This window comes from Rhinolophus sinicus, chromosome 17, assembly GCF_057876585.1.
Source record: "Rhinolophus sinicus isolate RSI-liver-muscle chromosome 17, RSI-T2T, whole genome shotgun sequence".
In the NCBI taxonomy this organism is placed as follows: Eukaryota; Metazoa; Chordata; class Mammalia; order Chiroptera; family Rhinolophidae; genus Rhinolophus; species Rhinolophus sinicus.
In genome coordinates this window covers 144438295-144461607 of record NC_142517.1, presented here as the reverse complement: position 1 = coordinate 144461607, position 23313 = coordinate 144438295, and the positions used below count along the sequence as shown (strand labels likewise).

Genomic DNA, 23313 nt, shown 5'->3' with positions numbered 1-23313 from the left:
TGACTCTTTTTGAGGTCATTTGACAACTTGTAATTGGAGTATTCATCCTAAACATAAAGACAAAGGACTGCAGCAAAACCAGTAAATATGGCAGCAAACAAAATTTAACTTTCAGTACAATTAAAAGCATCAAAAAATTTAAACAAAACTAAATTACAATATATATGATAGACATGAAATGATATACCTAATATATAATGATTTCTTATAAATCAATAAAAGAAAAGATGAAAAAAGTTTTAAAAAATTAGTGAAATATGTGGAAAAATAATTCACAAAAGAAATAAAACTGGATGAAAAATACATAAACCAACCATCAAATTCAAACCACAGTGTTACGTCATTTTTGCTTATCAAAAAAGAAAGTTCTATATCAATTAATCTCTGACCCAGTAATTCCACTTCTAGGACCCTATCCCAAATAATCAGAGAGCTGTACACATGCATATGTTCAAGGATGTTTATTGAAGTAATATTTATGAAAACAACCTAAAATTCACATAATACAGACAGGCTTATAGAAAGCATGGAACAATTATATCATGAAACATTTTACAGCTATTCAAAATCATGTTTTTGCAGAATACTCAGTGAGAGGGGAAAATGTTTAAGCCGTGTAGTTCCAGGTTTGAAAAAAAAAAGATACAAAGCTGTACATAGAGCAGAACTTAAAAATTTCAAATACAAATACATATAGATACATAATATACACATATCACAAATCAAAAAAATGACTGAAAGAAAAATACATAAATGTTAACACTTGTTATTTTTATGCAGTGGGATTATGAGAGATTTTATTTTCTCATTTGAAGTTTTCTGTATTTTCCAATTTTCTCAAAATTATCAGGTGTCGCATTCACATTTCAAAAAAATAATAAATAAATGTTAATAACAATAATAATAATAATAATATAAAAGTGAGATCCAAGGGCTTCTGAAAAATACAAACATAAATACTAAATGTCTCTTTTTTTAAAATTTTTATAAATGGCTAAATCTTCCAGCTAAAAAGTTTTTATTTCCAGTAGTAGTACTTGTATTTTTTCCTTGATTGGATTTCGATATAGGATCCACTGCTACATATTTGATTTGGAAACCTCCTGCTGTCACTGAAGCATCACTTAGAAACTTCAAGGTCATGACATTTCCTGGAAAGGAGAAAGATGCAAAAGAACAAAGATGTTACTCTCCTTCAATTTAGCTGACAAAAAAATGTCACATTTCAGGCTGCTTTTTCACTCTCCATCTTTTTTCTTTTCTCTTTAATAGGATTCTCATCCCCCAACTACCTCCCGTAGTTCCTAAGATGTCTTCTTTTAATTTTCTGTTAGCAGAAAATACGTTCTCAAGAAAAGAACAAGAGATAAACAAAAAGTTTAATAGGTTACCATTCCTAGGGAGATTGTAGCAGAGTAATGAATTAATAAGTTTTAAGCATTAATCATTCAAGAATTGAACTAGTAGTTCTATCTCTTGTAATAATGACACATAAATGAGAATTGCGTGCACTGCAAGGCGAGCGGGTGGGAGTAATTTAGCTCGTAGTAACTGAGCTTAAGGACTTTAGAAATTGCAAATCAATGTTTCTTTGTTGTTTTTAGTGGCATAAGCATTGTGATCATTTTATGACTTGGAGGAAAAATAGAGCAAGTAAAAATGTGAACTACCAATACTGGTGATGAAAATAAAAAGGAAAAATGACATCTAAGAAAAAAAAGTCCTTAGCGAGAAAAATAGCAGTTTGGGGCAATAGTAGTGGTATTGCTCATCGAAATAAATTTATGCTACCACAGGACATTTCTTGAGGTACATTTCATGTAACAAAGTCACAAAATAATTGGCAGGAGGAAAAAAATTTGGAAAACATTACCAATCATAGGTAGCTTTTGATATTTACTATTCATAATTAACATATTAAAAGCTCTGACATCTTCCCATAAAGAAATCTCTTTAACATTATTTAACCCAATGTTACCCAAATTCACTTGATCTTAGAGCCCTTTTCTCATGTAACATCTATTGAAAACATCTCACAGAACTGTGTTTTTTACAATTCTCCCTGGGGAATGCTGTACTAAAATAAAAATGCAATAAATATGATGTAAAATTTGTTCAGGGACAGAGGTATTTTAAACTTCATAAATTACTCCAATTCTTTATCCATGAAAAATTTTGGCCATTAATTACATTTTATGGAAATGATAAGCCACAGCTCTATTAATGGATTTGCAGATTCAAGATTACCTCAGACTGCATTTCCTGCAAATAACAAGTCTACAATTTTGTGCAATGAGTTGGCATAAATCTTTCTTTAAGTATAAACAAAGTATAACGTAAAATTCTTTGAATTTTACAAGCTAGCAATCTACATCTGTCCTCAGTTCTCTCAACTTTAAAAAGTAAATAGTGATAACTACTGGGTTCTTAACTTTCAATGACACTGAGAAAATAAATCATAGTTTTGCTCCTGAATTTAGAGCCATTACCTGTACTAATGATGTCTTCTGGAAGCTCATCTCCACAGTATCTGAAAAGAAATTTTTGAAAAACAGAGGTCACATGTATGAATATTATACAACTATTGCAAGTAGCTCTTACTGATAAAGTGCTTTATTTCCCCTAATGACTCATGTTCCTATTATTTTATGATGTTTTATTTTTTTTTAACTTGAATTAGTAAGGGAAGAGAGGTGTTAAAACATTGTTTAAAATAACTTCACAGTATTAATGAGATTCTTAAGAAAGGATATGTGGCATTTCTACTCTGTGTACCTACAACACTACTTGTGTAGTAAACAATTGGAATCTATTTGGAAAAATTTTAAAATTTGTTTTTGATTAATCTCATAAAGTTTTCTTCACAGTTTAAGGAGAGTGGATGTATGGTTGGCGGTATTAATATTTTAAATTCTAGAGCAGACTGAAATGTGGAAAAATTACATTTGACTTTATAGATAAAATACGGTTTGATTTTTATTTGAATCACGTCTTGAAAGGAACTCCCTTGCATATTATATAAAAGGGAAAGGTTTTTTTGTTGTTGTTGTTTTGTTTTTTGTCAGTTTCTCAAAAAAATCTATTCTAAAGGTAAATCACAAAATATAAATCCAATAAATAACAAATAGTCTGTTAAAAACCTTTTAAAAAATAATTTATGATTTTATCTAGGGCTGTAATTGATTTCTGAAACTAGGTTTAGAATAAAAACATCTTCTTAATTCCCAGGGTAGGAGGTCCAATCTTTCAAAAACGACTTTGTTCTTAATTGCTCCAACCAACTTTATTGTCTTCTTCAAACTAACTTTAAAACGTTTTGTATTTTTTTCTACAGCAGTAGTCTCAGCCAAAGAACAAACCAAGACAAAGCAAGAAACTCTTTCCCTCCAAAAACTGTTGTTCATTTATCCAAGAAATGCCTTTTTCTTTGTATTTAATTACAGTTTCAAAGTCAACATAAAAACTATTGAGTCTGTCATTTTTAATTGTCCCAACTCTCATATTCCCTCATTAAATTACTGTGATGGATAATAGAGCATTGATAACTGATAGTCTACTCGTATAGATAGCTGGTAGTCGAAAATACATGTTGTTAAGTGGGAACCTGAATACATAAAACACCTAATTGTGTATATTCTTTAATTTGCAATATTTTGTAAGGGGTTCAAAATTTAAGCTATATTAAAATTTTAGGGTGGGAACACAAAACTATTGTATTCCAGCATGTTGAAAAACCAAGGGAGAAATATTGAAGAAAAAAAAGAAAGCTATGTTTAGGAAGATATTCATTGTACGTTTAGCTAAATTGTATGAGAGAAGGGGCTATATTTTGCTTATTTACCTTATATCTTAGCACAATGCTTTGTACACAGGAAAAAGGTAACAATTACTGAATTTGTAATTATTTTTAGGAGCTTGACAGAAACTAAAACCGTTAAAAACCCCAACAAATTTTTGATCTCATGTATCTTTCTTCCTCCCACTGTTGATCCATCTTGAAGTCTTTACAAATAGACTATTTAATTGTTATAATAATAATCAGAAAGCAGCTACCACTATTTTAATAATAAGTAGCAGTTGACTATGGTTTAACGTGCTAAGAAAAATCTTTGTTACAAAAGGATATGGTGTTGCAGGAGAGTAGAAATACTGGAAAATCAATCTATTGTAGGGACAGTTGGGGCAAAATTAAAGAAATAGCAAACAAAATAGCCAGTGTTCCTTTAACTTCCTGTATGGGAAAACAATATGTACCTTCCCACAAAGCCATGGATATCATCATAACTGTCATATATTTCAACATAGTCGGCCAAGCAAGCTGGGTCATCTTCAAGGTCAAAGTCCAAGAAACTCAAGTGAACACGTTGACCATACTTGAGTCTAATGTGCCAGTAGCAGATTTGATTATCATCATACTCATTTGGGAAACCTGGAGATTTAAAAATTCGCTTTGGATCTGTGAAGATACCACCACATTCTTTTGCTGAAATGGGGAAAAAAAAAAAAAAAAGATAAGAAAGCATTAGAAAAAAAATTCCTACATTAAAATGATATTCACATCTTAGTGTTCATCTGTTTATTACTTTTTATAAAATAGTAAAAAATGGCTTAAAATATAGCATCTATAGCATATAATGTATACTTATAGCTAAAGAATAAATGTATTTTTTCAGCAATAGTTGCTCAATTCTGTAAAATAAACACATGTTTGTGAACTTTAAAAAAAGTAAAATAGCAAGAAAAAATAGTAATTTCATTAATTTTGCTCCTGGTTGAATTTTTTTTGCTTCTTTTTGTCTTTTAAGCTTAGGATAGGATACACAAGTCTAATGTGTATACTTCCATGTGTGTTGACAAATACATACCCATGTTACTAACAGCCTAGTCAAGATGACAGGGATATTGTGTCCTGCGGTGTCCCCACTGTGTCTTTAGGGACTCGACTACTTAGAATAATGAGTCTAGTAAATTCCTTTTGGAAAATCATTGTAGAATTTCAGGATTGCAAGAGACCTTGAAGGTCACTCTAATCCAGTTAAAAGGAATGATTTATAATCATCTCTTTTTATTGGTTTTAAACTAAAACTTTAATACTCATATTTGAGGATTTGGTCAAGCTATTCATGTTTGTTTGTTTATTTTTTGTCATTTTTTATTTTATATATTTATGTTGTGTCATATAACCTGTTATAAGATCAAACAAACAACCTCTGCCAGAAGTAGTGATTTGAAGTATGACCCAGAGGGAAAGTTATGAAGGGGCCCTGGTTAATTTTAATTCCATATCAAGTAAGTGTCTAGTGTCTTAAAACAAAATAAAAAAACAACCTGGAAACTCTAAATTAATCTGAGTGGTGCTGATGGGGTAGCTTTCGGAGATATTTTTTATTTAATCAATTAGAGCTTTTCCCAAGAATATTCTCCTTTAACATAACTGTGTTTAAAAATTTTGTTAGAATCCTTAATGTCATAGACACTAGGGAAGCTTATCTCCCTCCAAGATAGAACAGCATCTTAGAAAAGCTGGGGAGTGACAAAAGGTCAGGAATATAGTCCAGGCTCTGTGACCACTCTGTATCTCAGTGTCTTCATTGGTAAAAGAAATATAATCGTGCCTCTCCTATTATTTCACCCACAGGATTATTCTGAGGACAAAATATAGAAGATAACTTAAGGACGTTATACAAAATGTAAGCTATTCTTATTGTATTATTAAAATTCATACAATACATAGTTTAAAAGTGTACATAAGTATGTACAGAGTCAGCTTTTGGAGTGACATGCTCTGTCCCATAACATCATCATTAGATTAGGAAAAAATTCAAATATTGAATTATTTTGGTTGTCTAGTTATATCTATTCAGTTCTCGCTTTTATGTTAGATATAGTTGTTGCCTCATCTCCTGTTTATTTGGAAAATGACACATTCACAAAGCTGACTGGGTCCTTGAGGACTGTTAATTGGTTTAAAAGTTTTCACATAAAATGCAGTCAACATCACGTCATACATTCAGAACTTGAATGAGCAAGTTTACTTCTAAACACTTCTTAAAGACCCTATTCTTTTGACTTCAGTCAGCTCTAAGTTGGTGATATTGAGTAACTCATAATTCTTGCTTATTTTTTCTGATATTGTTATGATGTTTTCATTCCAATTATTTTCAACGAGCTGTTCTTCTCCCAGTGCTAGTTCACGGGGTCCCCAGTCCCCCTCTGGTTAACCACATCCTAAATAATCAGCGTATCACTGAATTCAAAAGTAAGCTGAGAGTGGAGTAAGAACAAGTTTCCCAGGATTCTATACACATATTTGTAGAGTGAAAAGTAGTCAGCTTCTATGAGAAACAAAAGAAGCTTATAAAAATTTGTAGATTAAGGTAGCATTCTTACAAAAGGGCAATGAAGTACTGTAAGACCCTTTCCATTAGCACTTCTTCATTTCTCTAGACTTTGACTTATGAAAATGATGGGATAGATGCTCAGAGATCCTACGGTTCATTAAGCAAAAGAAGAATCAGAGAGTATTTTGGAAATAAAAGTTACTCTTGAGAGCTAAAAGAGAGTTGCCTGTATAAACAGGTTGAAGAACAAGGAAGAGAGGACGAGAAAGAGGGAGGAAAAAAAGATATATGAATGATTAACAATGACTAAGTATAGGACTAAATATATTATAGTACTGGATAGGCTTAAAGTATGTCAAAGTGATTTAGAAGTTACAGTCCTATATAAATGCACTGTATTTATTCGTATGTTGTCTCAAGTGGGACTAGGTGATAGCTCTAGGCAAAATTCTTTTCTGCTTGAAATACACATTTTGGAATGCATATATTGAGGGTTATATTGGTTAGTTAAAAGATGAGAAACTGTTCTCCAGTGGTTAATATCATTAAATAATAAATTCTATAATAATGTGCTAGAACTTCACTGTAACTTTCCTACTGTGTTATGCACTTTCTTCTGTGGTAGATCCAAATGGGACACCACCTGAGGATGTTTATGATCATAAACGTGAGAACAACTTTGTAACACATTGTAACACTTTGTAATATTATCCTGGAGGAATTACATGCAAAAAGAAGTCTATTTTTTTTTTCTCCTGGAACATGAACAAAGAATAACTCTTTATAGTAATTATAATGAGTTAGTTTTTCTCTTTAAAGTTTTCCTAGCTACTATCAAAAATGCAAAAAGAATATGAATAAAATTATACTATATAATAATAACTAGTGTATCCAATATATAATTGTTAAAACAAACCTCACAGTTGCTTAGTTTGGAAAGTTTAAGAATTTATGTACAAACATAAATCAGGGAGTTTGTTTTTTCTCTCTCCTTTTCCCTGTTCTATCAAAGGGATAATTTTGAACAGCAGTATCACTTTATTGTTTTAGCTAATTAATGGTGACAAGTTCATAATCTGCTTTTTTTCCCTTTGTGGTCAGGAAGTTCCCTGGCACAGGAAAGACCTGAATTCACTATCTTACCTGCCTACTAATTTTGCCTGTTTAATTGGGGGTAAGTTACTTAAGCTCTTAAACACTCAGTTTTCTGATTTCTAAAATGGGTATAACAATAACTCCTTGCAGAGTTGTGAATATTGAGTGATGGTGTAGATGAAGGAACACAAGTCAGTGGCACATGACGATCACTCTATGAATGGTACTTATTAATAATTATCTTCACTGAATTGATTTATCTCTGGAAGAAGCTACTTCTTTTTAACAACCTCTTAGTAACACGTAACTGTTTTTGCAAAGTATAAGATGATTGTTTGTAACAAACCATGTGGGTTGTAGCAATAGGCATCCCATCTTTCACTCCTGTTGAGACGGACTCCGTAATCAATAATACCGGTTTTTCCAAATCCACAGTTGGACCCTGGCTTCACAATGGGGTATCCAACTCTGCCCTTGGCCATCCACCCAGCAGCACAGACATGAAATCCTGCAAGAGAATGAAAGGGCCGTAGGCTTAAACTTGCTCAGCTGAGAGAAGTTCATTCTAACAAAGATGGCTCCTTCTAAACAGTGACAGTTTCTTAGCTGCCCAAATCCAGCTCATGTAAAAGGGGAAAAACTATTCTCTTAAAATATAAAATAGAATTGGAACACATATAAAATATAACATCTGACTTCTACTAGAAAATGACATCTTACTTGAAAAAAAAAGATGCAGATGAATTAGAAATCATAATACCATGGATATGCAAACAATCCAAGTTCAGAGCTGGCTTCTTTTCTCCAATGAAACAATTTTTTTTTCAAATGATAATTTAATTAATTTCTATTTCCGGATCATTAAAATATTGCTAATATTTTAAAAAATATGAAGAGGGATAAAAACACTCATACATTTCAAACAGAACCTCAGGCCTGTCTTTCTTGCTCAATGTGGAGGCTGCTTACATATTTGCCAGTGCCATCCAAGAACAATTTTACTAGAAGTCCAGGGTGGCTAGTAATGGCTCTGGCCTTTGTATCCATCGCCCTAGGTACTGTCACACTGAGCAGTTACCTGGGGAGACTTTGCAGCATTTTAGAGAACACCTTTATTTTTGTAGAATAATAGTATTAGCTTTGCCAGGGATTTTCTTATCAGCAAAGGGGTTTCTTCAGTGGAGAAGAGTTCCAAATGGGCATGGCCTGTGGCTTTTCCTGGAAGTCCAGGAGAGATGGTAGCAGCCACCTTTTTTCAAATAAAGAAAAACATAGCACTATTTGTTTCCAGTTAATTACTGGGTTTTCCACCATGTCTCCTGACATTATCTTTCCTGTTTCTTTTTCCTGTCATCTTACAACTTGTTTATCCTCCTTCTCCTCATAGCTTTTGATCCTGAAGTACAAATACATTCTCACACTTAATGTAAAAAAAAAAAAAAAAAAAGGGAGGAAAAAAAATTGAAAAAACAACAACCCCCAAACCACTAAGTTCAATATTTCTTCTACCAAGTAAATTTCCTTATAAGACTCAACATATAGTAACACCATTTAACAGTTAAGGAAACCCATAATCAGAAGTCATGAAGAGACTTAGTAGTATTAAAAATGAATATCAGTGGCATTAAAGTTAATGAGGAATTTAAATGATATCGAGATAATGTTTTCATTTCTTTTGGCTTACTTATTAGCTCATATTGGGTTGTGACCCCCAAATAAGTTGCTATTAACAGTACCAGCAATTTCCCACTATTTCTAGGCAGAGAAGATGGGAAAAGCTGGAGGGCTGAGATGTCATAGGGGCTTAGAGAACTGTTAGCAGGGATGGAAAGAGAAGTCTTATTATTAAGGGGTTACATGAAAGGTGTGAAAAAGAAGGAAAGTCAATGTCAAATCAGTTACCAATTTTTCTGGCTGCCTCTAGCTGCTTGTAGGTGGCGAGTCTGCCACCTTCATATTCACACACCGCCTTTGCCTCCGTGTAGGTGAGCTTGTATTTGCCAGTCCGCGCTTCTCTGTGGTACACGCCCGCTGCTTGTTCTGTGAATTCACAAAATGTGGTAAATGCACTATTATTCATTCTTATGGAACAAGGGGAATTTTGTGGCCTCAGCTGGAAGATTACATCAGCTACTGTTCTTGCCAAAGGGTTCCCTGGGTCGGCTGCCTTGGGTAGCTAAGTTTTCAATATTAGAAAGCTTTGGGGGAAAAATATGAATGAGGGAAATTTTAGGGGAATCTGGAGACACAGACAGAAACTTGAGGCTAAATTATGTTTCTGAACTGATAGCCTGAAAGAGGTTTTTTTTCATTTGTTTCTTTTTAAAGAGTTTTTAGCCAACATTGTATTTGGAAAAGTAATTAATAGAGGGGAAAAGGAGGTGAAGGCAAAAGAACCCAATGAAAATGAATCCATGATGTAGGCTCACAATGATGGAGAAAAATAAGCCATAATATCCATTTGAGGAAAATGACTAATGCAGTATAATTGAGAATTTAGTAAACATATCAAAAAGTAAGGAAAAGTTTGCAGGAATCCAAAGCAAACAGATACTGCATTAAAGAAAAGACAACTAGATTCAAACACAGCAGATCAAAATCTGGGTACCAGTTCCTAAGTACTTTATCTGTTTTGTCTTTTTTAGTTCACATTTGTTCCCAAAATATTTTAAGTGGTGTTAAATCATACATGAGTTGTCTCCTAGTAGATCAGTGTTTAGATGGACTGTTTGAGTTTAGAGTGCATTTTGCCATGGAAACAATGTGAAACGATTCTCAGGACAATAATCGTAGCATAGCTCTAATAGTTCTGCGCTGAATGTCAGATTGTGGTTCAACTTTTACACCCTGACCTGTGCAATCGGCCACTATCAAGCCCATTTCCAATGAGAACACACATTCCTTGGCGTGCAGCGACATGAATCCAGCAGTGTTTGAAATATGGTTCCTTGCTGTCCTTCCCAAGCTGAAGTTGACCCTGCCACAGTTCAATGGGAGACGCTGCTTGGCATTTTCTTTGTTTTTCTGGACCCCACATGATCCTCCTCTCATCCACTATATGGTAACGGTCCATCCGAAGGACCTTACTCAATCTGATACTTACAGGTCAGGAAGCACAAGGAACATCAAAGTTGTTTTCCCCTGTGAAAGTCACCTACTGCCCAAGGGCCCTCCACATGGTAAAGCCACATTAACTAAACTTGCACTAGTTTCCAATTTGGTTGTTTTGAGCATGTACCACTAGGTGTTTTGTTAGGTGCTGTGTATCAAGCCCTGTTCTCAAGCAATTTGGACACTAGTGCAAACGCAGACGGTCCCCGATTTACGATGGTTCAACTTATGATACTAGAGTTAAAAATAAACCTTAGGGACCCTCTATTTCAACCTACTCATTTTACCAGTGTGTATCTGAAACCAAGAGTTTAAATAAAGCGCCTTGTTCTTGAGAGTGGCTACCTAGCAGATTCCTGCCTTCCAATCCAGCTCTCTTTCCTCCTTAAATAGTTTCTTATACTATATTCACCTAACCAACTGTAAACAATTTGTGCTAGGCTGACTGGTCAATGATTTGTCCCAGATTGAAGCAATGTGCAATTACCCCGAGCCTTAGATTTGCAGCATACTATTAACAAATATTTGGGTTTCCTCCTCTCTACCTCTAGAAGAGAACTTCTATTGTCCAGGTTTATATTTTTTGTAATATACAACATCACTTAAAAAAACAACAGCTCCAGATTATTTGACCATTAGAGAGTTTTGCAGCGTTTCAAAGTTCATCCATATGGGTTTAATTCTTACTAGCTTCATGACAATCTTTTTCATTTCTAACAAATAATGTGTGTATTTCCTAAGTTTGACGGTGTACAGTGAAAATAAACAGAGACTTGTTCATTCCTCTGGTAAATCCCAGGCCCCGTCTTGGCCAAATGGATCTCACTGTTCAGCATGAAACTAGTTCACTGGCTCAAGCTGAAAAAAGAGGCAGCATTGCAAATCGAGCTTTTAATGAAATCCTCATGGCTACAGTTATTACCAGAGAGAAACATGCTGAAAAGGAAATATTGTACAACTGTGTGTTGTTTAGCAAGCATAAAACCAGGATGTAGGTTAATTTTGCTTTCTCTTTTTTCTTTATTTTACACAAAAATCCCTCAATTTTCTTCTTGAGAAATTCAAAAAAATGTCACTGTCAAACACAATAATGAACATAAAGCAATATTAATTGGTATCCTGAAAATTAAAGCATTGTATAGAGTGCTATAAGGGGTGTTTTGGGTTTTCAGTATTTGGCTTTTTTGGTCTCTTGTTTATATTCACAGTAAGGCCCATGTTGTTTTCTACATCTAACAAAACAACAAAAGAATCTCTTCCTGTCTAACAAAAGAGGTAGAAAAGTATTTATATGGATAGCTTGAACAAAAGAAATCAAAGTGGTAAGAATGCATTCAGAAATACAAGACTAAAATTTTTTTTTTCTGTATTACAAGCTGGCTTTGTCAAACTAATCAGAAGATATTTGGAAAAAAACAAGATCTATACTCTAGGTCAGAATACATGGAGCAATAATTATAAAACTATTGATTTTCCAACTTACCTGTTATGATTTTGTTACCTGCTATGAAATCTGACTGCAAATGCATTGATATAAAAACAAAATAGTATATTGGTGTTTTGTTAAAGAAACATTCCCCACGTTATACCACCTCATCTGCTTTAAAATTTTTAAAATATATTTCTTATGGAATATAAATATTAACATCTTTCTACTGAACAATTTACGAAATGCTATTTTTAAATTTTAGAAGGCAGGAACACTTTTAAAGAAAAATGATACATGCATTCCAATAGCTATCTTTCCTAAGCATTTTCATTGAAAATATGAGGCTTGAACAGAACAGAAAAATTTACTGCTTTGAATCACTTCTCTATGAATTCAAAGAAGTGGCATTCCCAACAACGAGTTCAATGAGAAAAGTTTCTTACCAAGCCATATGGAATTATGAAAAATTCCATTCTTGAATCCCCATCCGTGAGCCTCTTCCCACAGCAAGACAAATAGATAAATTAAAATGATCATATTTCAGTTGTAAGGGAGTAATAGCCTATTAGGGGCTGCTCAGGAGAAATTCTCAGAGCAGAGGCTGAAATGTGACTGAAACATCTGGTTTCCACATCTTTTAAATGGTTTTTTCAACTGTGAGGTCAGCAAGTACTCTCCAATGGCATTTCCCACTGTAGAGTTACACAATTAACTCAGTGTCTGAAGCAAATCCTGACTCATTTGCATTGGCAACCGCAACTAAGGATATACAATGATCATCTACATTCTATAATTTACTTACTTGGGAAGGGATTCATTAATTCTGTCCGTCACCGACACTTTTCTATTAGGAAGTTTGTGTAACTTGGTGCAGATTCAGCAGTGATCAAAAAAAAACAACACCCCAAACAACAAAAAACTTCTGTAGGAATTTTAAGAAAAACCCTGAATGTCTAATTTGTAGTAAGTCAATTAAGCACTAATCTTGAACTTGACCTTGGTAATGTTACTTTAGTTTTCCCTAAACATTACCAGGCTTGTATAGAAAATGTAAAACAAAAAGTGTGCACAGTTTGGCAAATCGTAAACCATCTCCAGTGATGTGGGGTTTCTTTACCCTCTGTTTGCGTTTGTCCTGGGGAGGGGGGTCTGCTGCAGTCCTTAGTTTATTGTGGTTAGCAGGTAAATACATCACCTTCCAGAAAAGTAATTCAGTTTCAGAGCTTTAGGACATTCCAGCAGCTATTCTAACACAAATTTCCCGAGGCCACAAATCCTTGAAGCTTTGGGAAAAAGGTGGATGGGTACTTAGTCATTGTGTTAATAAAAATATGGTCCTAGCATCCCCAAACCATTCTAACTTTGAAGATGATCGCAATAACAGGTAATAATTATAGTAAATTCACCATGTCTTAAAATATCCCAAACGTTCCTCTCCTTTTGTGTAGGGTCCTTCGGTAACATTTCTGGTGATATCCCCACTGCTCTTATGCTAGTGGCATTTCCTGTTTATTGACAGCCAATATTTTCAGCTTTTGCGTTTTCTTGAAGGTCATTCTTTTCTACTTAGTGTCTCATCTCTTGCTGCCTAACTGCTTCCCAATTTCTCCGATTATGTTCATTTCTTTCATACTTTCTTAGTTCCTCCAGTGATATTGGAATCCTGTAAAAAAAGCCGACTTTCTGGCCACGCTCTGGTCTGAAGTTAGCCTTGAATCTCTTAGGCATCACTGCATTGAAAAGCACAGGCTTGCCCTGGGCTTATCTCTTTCTCGAAAGAGCAGTCGTACGGGTATAGGCTGAGAGTACAGAATTTACTGGATGCTCACTGAGGTATGCACAAAGTTAGTAGGGTTCAAAATCTTTATTTGGGGCCCAGGCAAATGAGACATGAGGGAATTTTATCCCAGTCCACTGATAGAGTTAGACTGTTTTAGTGTGGTGCAAAAGAGGATATAGTCAGCTCCCTTTTTGGTGGTGTGACCATGGAGAAGACGGGCATGGCTGTCAAGAACAGAATGAATAGTTGGAAGGAACAAAATGTGGTATTGTTCTGGAAAGTGGAACTGTATGAGTATTTTAGGTTTGTGGTTTAGGAAGTAAATATAACTCACTTGCGCAAGGCTACACAGCAAAACCTTCACAGCCTTCCCCATTCTTTGCCTGATCACAATTTCTGGCCATACCCTCTCTACATCGCTACAAAGTATCCAATGTCCCCCAGTTCTTATTCATCAAAAATTACTCTCAGGAAAAGGTTGGAAATTAATCTTTACTTAGGTCAAATAACTAACAACAGATACCTATCTTTGTTCATTTGCATTTTAATGAAGCTCCAGGTATCACGGGGTATGAATGTTCAACTTGTTTTAACATGAAAATTTGTTTATTTAATTGTTTTTAAAGATTTTATTGGTGAAGGGGAACAGGATTTTATTGGGGAACAGTGTGTATTTTCAGGACTTTTTATTGGGGAACAGTGGTGTGTTTTTCCCAGGACTACTCATCAACTCCATCCAAGTCAAGTTGTTGTCCTTTCAGTCTTAGTTGTGGAGGGCACAGCTCAGCTCCAGGTCCAGTTGCCATTGTTAGTTGCGGGGGGCACAGCCCACCATCCCTTGCAGGAGTTGAACCGGCAACCTTGTGGTTGAGAGCACGCACTCCAAGCAACTGAGCCATTTGGCCACCCGGGAGCTCAGCTGCAGCTCATTGACTTCATTCTAGTTGCAGAGGGTGCAGCTCTCTGGCCAATGTGGGAATTGAACCATCAGCCCTGTTGCCCAGAGCCCACGCTCTAACCAACTGAGCCACCCATCAGCCCAACATGAAAATTTAATGATTGTTTTGATGGATTAACACAATCCAGGGTGGAGGATTTCTTCCCCACCCCCCAACTCCCCATGCAGAGGACAAACATTTCCCCTCACTTCTGTACAATGTTTGGAAACCCTGTCCTTATCATCTAGCAAATAGAAAATGGTACCTAATTATGTGGGCTCTGGTTTTGAGGGGGTGTTCAATTCTACTGTGGAAGAAAAGAGAATGAGGTTTTTATATGGAAAAGATACAGTGGGTGTGGGTGGGAATCCAGGGGAGAACAAGAGGGAGAAGAGGAGAGGAGAAGCAGAGGGGGTGCTGCTTATGACTTGCCTTGGAAGTTGCCTAAGATAAGTAAACAGCCCTACCCAACCCCTAGTACACAATACCCAGGATGTGTCTGAGGAGTTGAGAGAAGATACACTGATGAAAGTTCCTTTCAGGGGCTCAGAAGACTCTCCCAGTCAAATGCTCTGCCTTCATGGGTGAATGTCACTCTCCCCAAAACCCCCTATTTCTTGATCTGTTGGGCAGGGTGTACAGTGACTCCTTTTGCACATGCCAATCACTGGCTGAAAACCCAGCAAGACTGTTTTTGTTGTTGCTGTGGTGGTTGCTTTCCCACAATATTCCAATGCCCATTAGCCTAACCATCTACTGAACACCTAAAGACATGGTGGGGAGAACTCCACATCTGGTTTGGGCTAAGACTGCTCTGAACAAGCTGAAGATCTCCTAAGCTGGCACAGTGGTTTAGTGATGTCAGTATTGTACAAACTCTCTAAACAAGTGAGACTCTAAAGTAGAATTTCAAACATCTGTCAGACAACAACAGGAGGAAGCATTTTAAATTCTTTTAACATTTTTAATTAATTTTTTATTGAGGTAATATTGGTTAATAACATTTCAGATGTACAATATTGATATCTGTATACTCTATTGCGTATACTCACGACCAAAAGTCTAGTTTCACTCCTTACCATGTATTTGACTCCCTTCCCCCAGTTCTTCCCATCCACCCCCTCTGGTAACCACCATTCTGTTGTCTGTATCTATGAGTTTCTTTTTATTTTGCTTTGTTAGCTTTTTTTTGGGTTATTTTTTGTTTTATATTCCACATATGAGTGAGATCATATGGGTTTTGTTCTTTTTCGTCTGACTTACATGCTCAGTCCCTGCTGACAGGGAAAATATATGGGAAATATCAGATAGATGTGAACAGATGGGAGAAAGAGGGAGAGAGGGAAGAGACACAAGTTCTAAGAAATCACATATCTGATTATACTTAAAGACTAGATTTGAATAGCAAGATATTGTAGGAAAGTGAAATTTTATGGCACACAGTATGAAACCATAAATTATATCATTTATTGATTGTATTTTGTAATCTTGGAAAGAGAAAGAAAATGCAAGAAGAGAAGGAAAGGAAAGGGTGGAGCTCAGTGAATTACAAAATGTGTCCATAGAGGACATCTTTACGAACACTGCCAGTAAGGCCATGAAATTAATAATACAGGAATGCTCCACCCACTGTAAGATCTCCATAGGAACCAGGATGGGAATAAAAGCAAAATAAAAAATAAAGCTCATGATTTGATACAATTGGAGAGAAATCCCGATGCATGGCGTAGAAAAAGTTTAAAGAAATGAAATATGTGATAGTCCACTCATTCATTCAATAAATACTTAAGACTTTGAAGTAGAATGCTGCAAATGTTACAGGGCCAGGGCGCAGGATAGAGTCTATATAGTACAATGGGAAATTTATGGACAAGTGAAACATTTAATTATTTTATATCAAAAACTTTAAAAAAGTGATTATGACACTGGATAGAATAATGTGCTTTCTAGTTTATGAGAGAACACATATTAGAAAGAGATCTGAAGCTGACATCGGACTTCCCATATATGTGGCGTGATGGTCATCGGTAATGGCCACCAAGTATTTCTGGTTCTGACCCTCTAGCAGCACAGTAACATTGTACTCCATGGCCCTCTGTGGTTTGCTGGGATCATGTGATTATTCTGGCCAATGACATGTGAGCAGAATGTATACATGTTATCTTGGAGATGAACATTTGATTGCTGATACTCCAGAACTCTCTTTCCCCTGATGAAGGGAAATATTTGCAATGGTGGCTGCTCCATCACCTGACTCTCTGACTGATACCTGATGAGTAAAATATCGACCTTTATTGTTTTAAGTCACTGATATTTTGAGATTGTTCATTACTGTTAGTATAACTTAATCTGTCCTAATTTAGAGTAAGCAGTGAGTTCATATGGATATTAAAACAAAGGATGACTTCAGAAGGTTGGGGGATCTAGGGATATTCAGATGTGAAAGTTACAACAAAGAGGAAAAAGAGGAAGAAGAGAAGAAGAGAACAAGGAGAAGGAGACAACGATCAATGTGCTTAATATTCTCTCTCTCCCCCCACTGCACCTCCTTACAACACACAGCTCCCTGATAGGTCTATGATTTGCCTTCTAAATTTGTTTATCAGTATTCCCCCCTATGCATTCATTCCAATCAAGCTGTTCCCTATGCCTTTGATTAAATTAAATCTTCGCATTGTTTTGTGTCTCCTTCCACTCATCATCCCTTCTTTTGGTACAACAGGTGGGGTGAAAGGAAGGAGAGGAATGAAGCCTTCTCCTAGATCTTCTTTCACCACTGTTACCAAGCATCACTAGTGAGAAGTCTGAGGCTTCATTATTGATTCCTCTCTTCTCTCACAAATTTCATCCAATCCGTCTCCATGTCCTTTGGTCTCTAGCTCCAAAACAAAATGGTGGTAGAGATTGTTAGATAACTACCCAACCAGGTTCCCTTACAGTAGCCCAGTCATAGACTACTTCTCTGCCACTTTTGCAGTATGTGGCTAGTTAGTAGGGTGTAGGTTAACCTGACGTATAAATGTTTTGAGCAAACCCATAGAAATCTCCCACAGGTGGTCACTTATTTGCCATCTGATTACTGAATGAGGAGGACTTTCATGGCCCTAGTGGAGAGTATACTGAAAAGGTACAAGGAGCCTCACTCTCTATGTGACCACAAAACAAAATTCCAGTCAGAAACACAAAGCAAAATTCTACTGGGATTTACTTGTTACCTCAACTAATACCATTATATTCAGTATATTATAGTAGTCCCCCCCATCCTTGGTTTCACTTGCCAAGGTGTCAGTTACCTCCAGTCAAAAAGAATAAATGGTCCAAAAATATTAAATGGAAAATTTTAGAAAAAAACAACTCATGTTTAAGATGCACACTATTCTGAGTAGTGTGATGAAATCTCACACTGTCCCTCTCCATCCTGCCTAGAACGTGAATCATCCCTTTGCCCAGGGTATGGACACTCTATGCTTCTTGCCCCTTAGTCGCTTAGTAGTCATGCTGGTTATCAGATTGGTCGTCAGAGAGAAAGACACCACATTCACGTAACTTTTATTACAGTATGTTATTATGATTGTTCTATTTTATTAGTAGTAATTGTGTTCATCTCTTACTGTGTCTAGTGGATAAACTATTAAAGGTATGTATATAGAGTAAAAAACAGACTCTTGCTCCCTACAAGTCATTCTCTTCATAGCAGCCTGAGTGATCTTTTAAAAGCGTAAATCAGAACTTGGCACTCGCCTGCTAAAAAGCCAACTTTTCCTGTGGCACTAAAAATAACATCAATCTTCTGATCTTGGTTTCTAAAATCCCCCTTCTCTGTTTCTTGTCCACGTCTTCAAACCCACCCACCCTGCTCTAACTTGCACATGCCAAGCTCATTCCCACAATTGGTATTTTGAAGTTACTATTTCCTTTCTCTGGAATGATCTTTCCCTTCATCTTCTTTCTTATACTCGTATCTCAACTTAATTACTACCCTCTCAGTGGGGCCTTTGTTGCCCAATTTAAAGTGGCCTCCCATCACTTTCATTGTAGGATTCTATTTTTTTAAAGGCCACGTTTATTGAGATATAATATACAGACAGTGAGCCACCCTTCATAAGGTGTACCATTCTATGAATTCTGACAAATGCATACAATTGTGGAACCACCACAAATAAGATGTAGGACATAACCATCACCCCATAAAAGTTCCCTCAATATCACCTTAGTTTAAATCTCTGCATTAAGTTTATTGCAATGTAATAGTCTTTCTGGTCAACGTATGTATTCATTTATATTTTCTCTCATTTGTTTGTTTTATTATTTGCCATCTACTAGAATAAAGGACCTTATCTTCTGGCTTACCTCTGTATCCACAGAGCCAAAAATAGTACCTGGTACATCATAGACTCTGAACAAATATTTGTGGCAGGGAGGCAGGGAGGAAAGGAGCGAAGGAGGAAGGGAGAATGGACTTCTTTGAGTCGCTATGTTTTCATATGTCCAATGAGGATATGTAATAACATCCCTTTTACAGTACTTGTGAGGACCGCAGGAGATGTTGACTATAAAAGCCCTTAGCGTCATGCTGGCATTTAGTTGTGTTTAGTATGTAGATTTCCTGTTCCATTTGAAGCCACTTTACCAATCTTCTTTGGCTTGTTTGACACTTTCAGTAAGACTGGTCTTATTTTTCTTTTTGCAATCTTATTCTGCAGTGTTGCCCTCCACCGATCCACGGCTTCTCGCTCACTAGTGTCAATTCTTCAGGCCAGCGTGGTCACTGACCTTTCTCAGCAACCTCCCTACTAGCAGAAGAGAGAAGCTTCCAGGTTCTTTCCTGCTCTGGCCAGTGATTACACGTGTTTGTTTTGCAAGACCTACAGTGCTACATAAGGAGCGAGATAAGGAATTCTCTGTTGTCTCCGTCTTTATGGCTCTAATGAGTCAGCAAACCAAGTGGCTCACCTTGCTGTGAGGTTCCGGAGTTCTCTTAAGGATTTACTCCCCCATCTAAGCTCTTTTCAGTGCTCAACCTTGGCCCAAACCTCCAGGGAGTCAGCACCCACACGTCAGCCTGACATCCTTTTCTGAGGGAGCACTTCCCACAGCAGATGTTTCACTTAGCTCCAGGTTGCAGTCATCAGATTTCCTATGGCATTACAGTGAAAACGCTTTGTCACTATTCTCTAACTCTCATCTCTAGGGACTTTTTCCGCATACACTGGAGGGAGACCTTTGTTTGAATTCTTCTTAGCCAATTTGTGTTGGGACAAAGCTCAGAGCACAGATTTTTGGCTGTAAGTAAAACAGAGATACATCAGAAAATACACAATTTCTTACGAGGGTGTTCACGCTAACGTTGTGTATAATAAGACAAATTAGAAGCAACCATGATGTCAATCGACAAAGAAATAATTAAATAAATGATGGTTTGGCTATATCATGGAATACTGTGCAGCAGTGCAACGAATTAGAAGGAAGAATTCCAAGATTCACAGGGGGACATTTTTCAATCAGTATTATTCAAGTATTTAAATGACAATGTAGTTCCTGAGTCATTAAATTAATCTAGAAATTAAAAAACACATACCACAACTTACTTGATCTGTTATCTAATTTGAAACCTGGGAGAGAGCTCGGGCAGTCTCTTTCTAATTCTCTCCTGTAGCGGGTACACCCTCAATGTCAAAACCAAGGCCCAGAGAAATGAAACTGTCTTGGCTTGTCAAGGTCATATTTATCAGAATCTGGACTAAGGCCAGAATCTGTTGACTCCTGTTCACACATCATTAATAGACTCAACATGTTATCTCCTGGAGAGGGGCAGTGGGGAGTTTTCTGGAAGCCTTTACACCTATCTAATGCCCTGACACTGCACAGCCAAGGCTGCAAGATAGTGATGGCCCTGGGATCACAGGGAGGCTGGTGCATAAATCACGCTGTAGAATCCTTAAAAAGGAAGATGATAGTGCATATAATTGGATGAAACATGGTAGCTAATCACCATAAATGCACTATCAGTTGGATTCTTTAAACAAAGAATTATCTTGAAACAGTGTGAGTATTTGGATGAGATAAACTTGCCAGGGCCAAAAAGTTCCAAGGAAAGGGAACCATGCCTATGGAGGTTCAGAAACTGAAACAGCCTTTCTTCCTATGGAGAATAGCAAGTTCTTCCACAGAACTAGGGAGTGGGGTATGGTAGGAGAAGGGGGACTTAGTCGGAAATGAGGTCAGAGGAAAGCACAAGCCAAATCTTTGCAAACTTAAGGAGTTTGAATTTTATTGTGGAAGTTAGCAGGTACCTCTGAGGGGCAAATTAATTAAATCAATCTTCATGACTTATCTCAAGAGTCTTCTCTTGTTCATAAACGTCTGTGACTCCTTGGACCAGTTAAATACATTTATTTGAGAGATTAAGGGCAGCAATCTGCTTTAAAGGAAGAGACTTTTTAATCCAACGGCAAAATGTGTGTGTGTGTGTGTATGTGTGTGTGTGTGTATTACCATATATTCAGTATACATTGCCATCAGGTACTTATTGGGAGAATAAATAGATAAAAATAATATACACAGGCACAGACACATATATACATATTTTTAAAATATTTATTTACCCATGCTTCAGTAGCACCCAATACATACCATTAGATTTAAAAGTCTCCTCCTTCGAAGCAGAATATAGCCCTTAAATGTTGCCTGTATAGAAATTCCACAGCTATGAACAATAATACCTTCATAGAAAGAGTGAGAACCAGGCAAAATGCTGTCATCAAGCACAGATTTTGAAAAATTCCAAAGAGAAACAGGTGTGGTTAGCCAAGTAGAGGAAAATACATATACAAGAAAATATTTCTACTAAAGGTGGGATTGGTTCCAGGATTGCTCTGAACACACAACAATGGCTGTAAGCAATAGAAAGGATGCCTCCAGCAATTATTAGTGTGACTGCCTCCAGCAATCATTAGTGTGACTGAGGAAGCATCCAGAATGGTCAACCATGTTGGCCCTGTCCTGGCAAGAAGAGAGCAGAACCATTCCCTCCCAGATGGAGAACAAGAAGAGCACTTGGTCTTGATGAAAGACAGCAACCTGGGTGAATTTTTACCCTCAGAAGGGAAGGGGAACTGGTATTTCCAGAAGATAAGCTACTGTGAAATCCCAGTGGGCATCAGATTCTACCCCTTCCCAATAATAACTGGTGCCAACTCTGTTGAACAGATGCAGAATTTTCCCAGATATGAAAACATGGGATCTCAAAGCATAGATGAACTGAAAACAAATATTACTAACCATTAAGGGAAAAATCACAACCATCAAAGAGAGGTATAAAACTCAACTTTAACAACTAACATCTGAGGAAGCTGAGGTTATAGATCAAGAGATAAGAGTGGATTGTAACCATGAAACAAGAGCAGAATATTATGAAAGAGAAAAATGAATAATGATGGCAATGAAAATTACAATTATTGACACAAAAACTCAGTAGATGAGCTGAATAGCAGACACAACCGAAGACTGAATAAGAGCTGGGGAAGTGAAAAGTGGAATCATCTCAAGGCCTAATACAAAAGAACAGAAATATGAGAACTATGAGAAATGTTGAGACATGACAGAGCCCCATAATTTTCATCTTTATTTAGGTAGATCCTAAAACAATGAAGTTGAATATATTCTCATATGTGTATTGATCATTTTTATTTCTAGCTCTGGAACGTCTTTTTTTATGCTAGGTTGAACCGCTAAAGCTGGTCAAGTTTTAAGGATTGGCAAGAATGATAACTCAGACTTGGCTGCGGTTACCTTTGCACAAGATCAAGGACATAATGTTGCAGGTACATTCTTTTCCAATGTACCTCACAGTTATCATGGAAGCATGTCTAAGGTTTTGTCATCTGTACTATCTGGAAGCATGTGGAATCTCTCAGATCAGGTGATCCCAGAACTGTGAGCCTTCTATCCCTCATTGCTTGGGGAAGAGGAAATGAAGGTCAGGAAGGTCAGCACTCATGAATCTACATTACAGTCATAAGAGGGATTTCAGGTATCACAATGACATATTTCCATGTTTCATTTTTGCCCTGCCATTGGATCCATTCAGAATTTCAGTGCTGGAGTTCTGCACATTGCTTTTCACACAACCTTTGCGGTTTTCCACTGGGTATTGTTATTTGTCATTTCCAAACATACCGCATACATCTGTTTCCCCTCTTTCCACCCGAAAAACATCTATTATTCAAATTTTTGCTCCCTCTCCTTTATGAAACTTGCCTTTGTCCTCCACCCCAGGTAAAATGAATTTCTCTCACACTGTCTTAAGAAGAGTTCATTCTTATGATAACCACATTTTCTGAATCAACAATGTATTTAGGACATATCATGGACACATGGTAAGTTTTGTTGAACTAAAGAACAAATATACTCTTTGAAAACAATGCTGTTTTGGAGAAGCTCTGCCAGAAACTGCAATTATTTCATTGAATTCATAGGTATGGCTTGAAAAATAGCACCTTCTACCTGAGAAGCATATCAATCAGAATAATAATGATAATTTATTAGGTTGGTGCAAAAGTAATTGCGGTTTTTGCAATTGTATTTAACCTTTTAAACCACAATTACTTTTGAACCAAC

At 36.4% G+C, this 23313-nt stretch overlaps 1 protein-coding gene and 1 long non-coding RNA gene across 2 annotated transcripts; one reads left to right on the top strand and one right to left on the bottom strand.

Annotated features, from left to right (window-relative positions):
- Positions 1 to 446: 446 nt before the first annotated feature.
- TNFAIP6 (TNF alpha induced protein 6) lies at positions 447 to 12594 on the bottom strand. Its single transcript, XM_019737419.3, has 6 exons — positions 12420 to 12594; positions 9339 to 9476; positions 7783 to 7944; positions 4255 to 4483; positions 2490 to 2530; positions 447 to 1151 (listed from the first exon to the last, which is right to left on the bottom strand). The coding sequence occupies exons 1-6, from the start codon at positions 12511 to 12513 to the stop codon at positions 985 to 987; spliced, it is 831 nt and encodes a 276-aa protein (XP_019592978.1). The 5' UTR covers positions 12514 to 12594; the 3' UTR covers positions 447 to 984.
- Positions 4499 to 20942, top strand: LOC141572249 (uncharacterized). Its single transcript, XR_012497555.2, has 3 exons — positions 4499 to 5690; positions 7443 to 7515; positions 19398 to 20942. It is a non-coding gene; the product is annotated as an uncharacterized LOC141572249 (long non-coding RNA).
- Positions 20943 to 23313: the final 2371 nt, after the last annotated feature.

What these genes read in the sequence shown, in the direction of transcription:
- TNFAIP6 (XM_019737419.3), bottom strand. Translation starts at nt 12,513, where the DNA reads ATGATCATTTTAATTTATCTATTTGTCTTGCTGTGGGAAGAGGCTCAC. An exon ending in TCATAATTCCATATGGCTTG is followed by an intron (nt 9,477 to 12,419) that starts GTAAGAAACTTT and finishes GTGAATTCACAG; the next exon opens with AACAAGCAGCGGGCGTGTAC. An exon ending in CTATTGCTACAACCCACATG is followed by an intron (nt 4,484 to 7,782) that starts GTTTGTTACAAA and finishes TCCCCATTTCAG; the next exon opens with CAAAAGAATGTGGTGGTATC.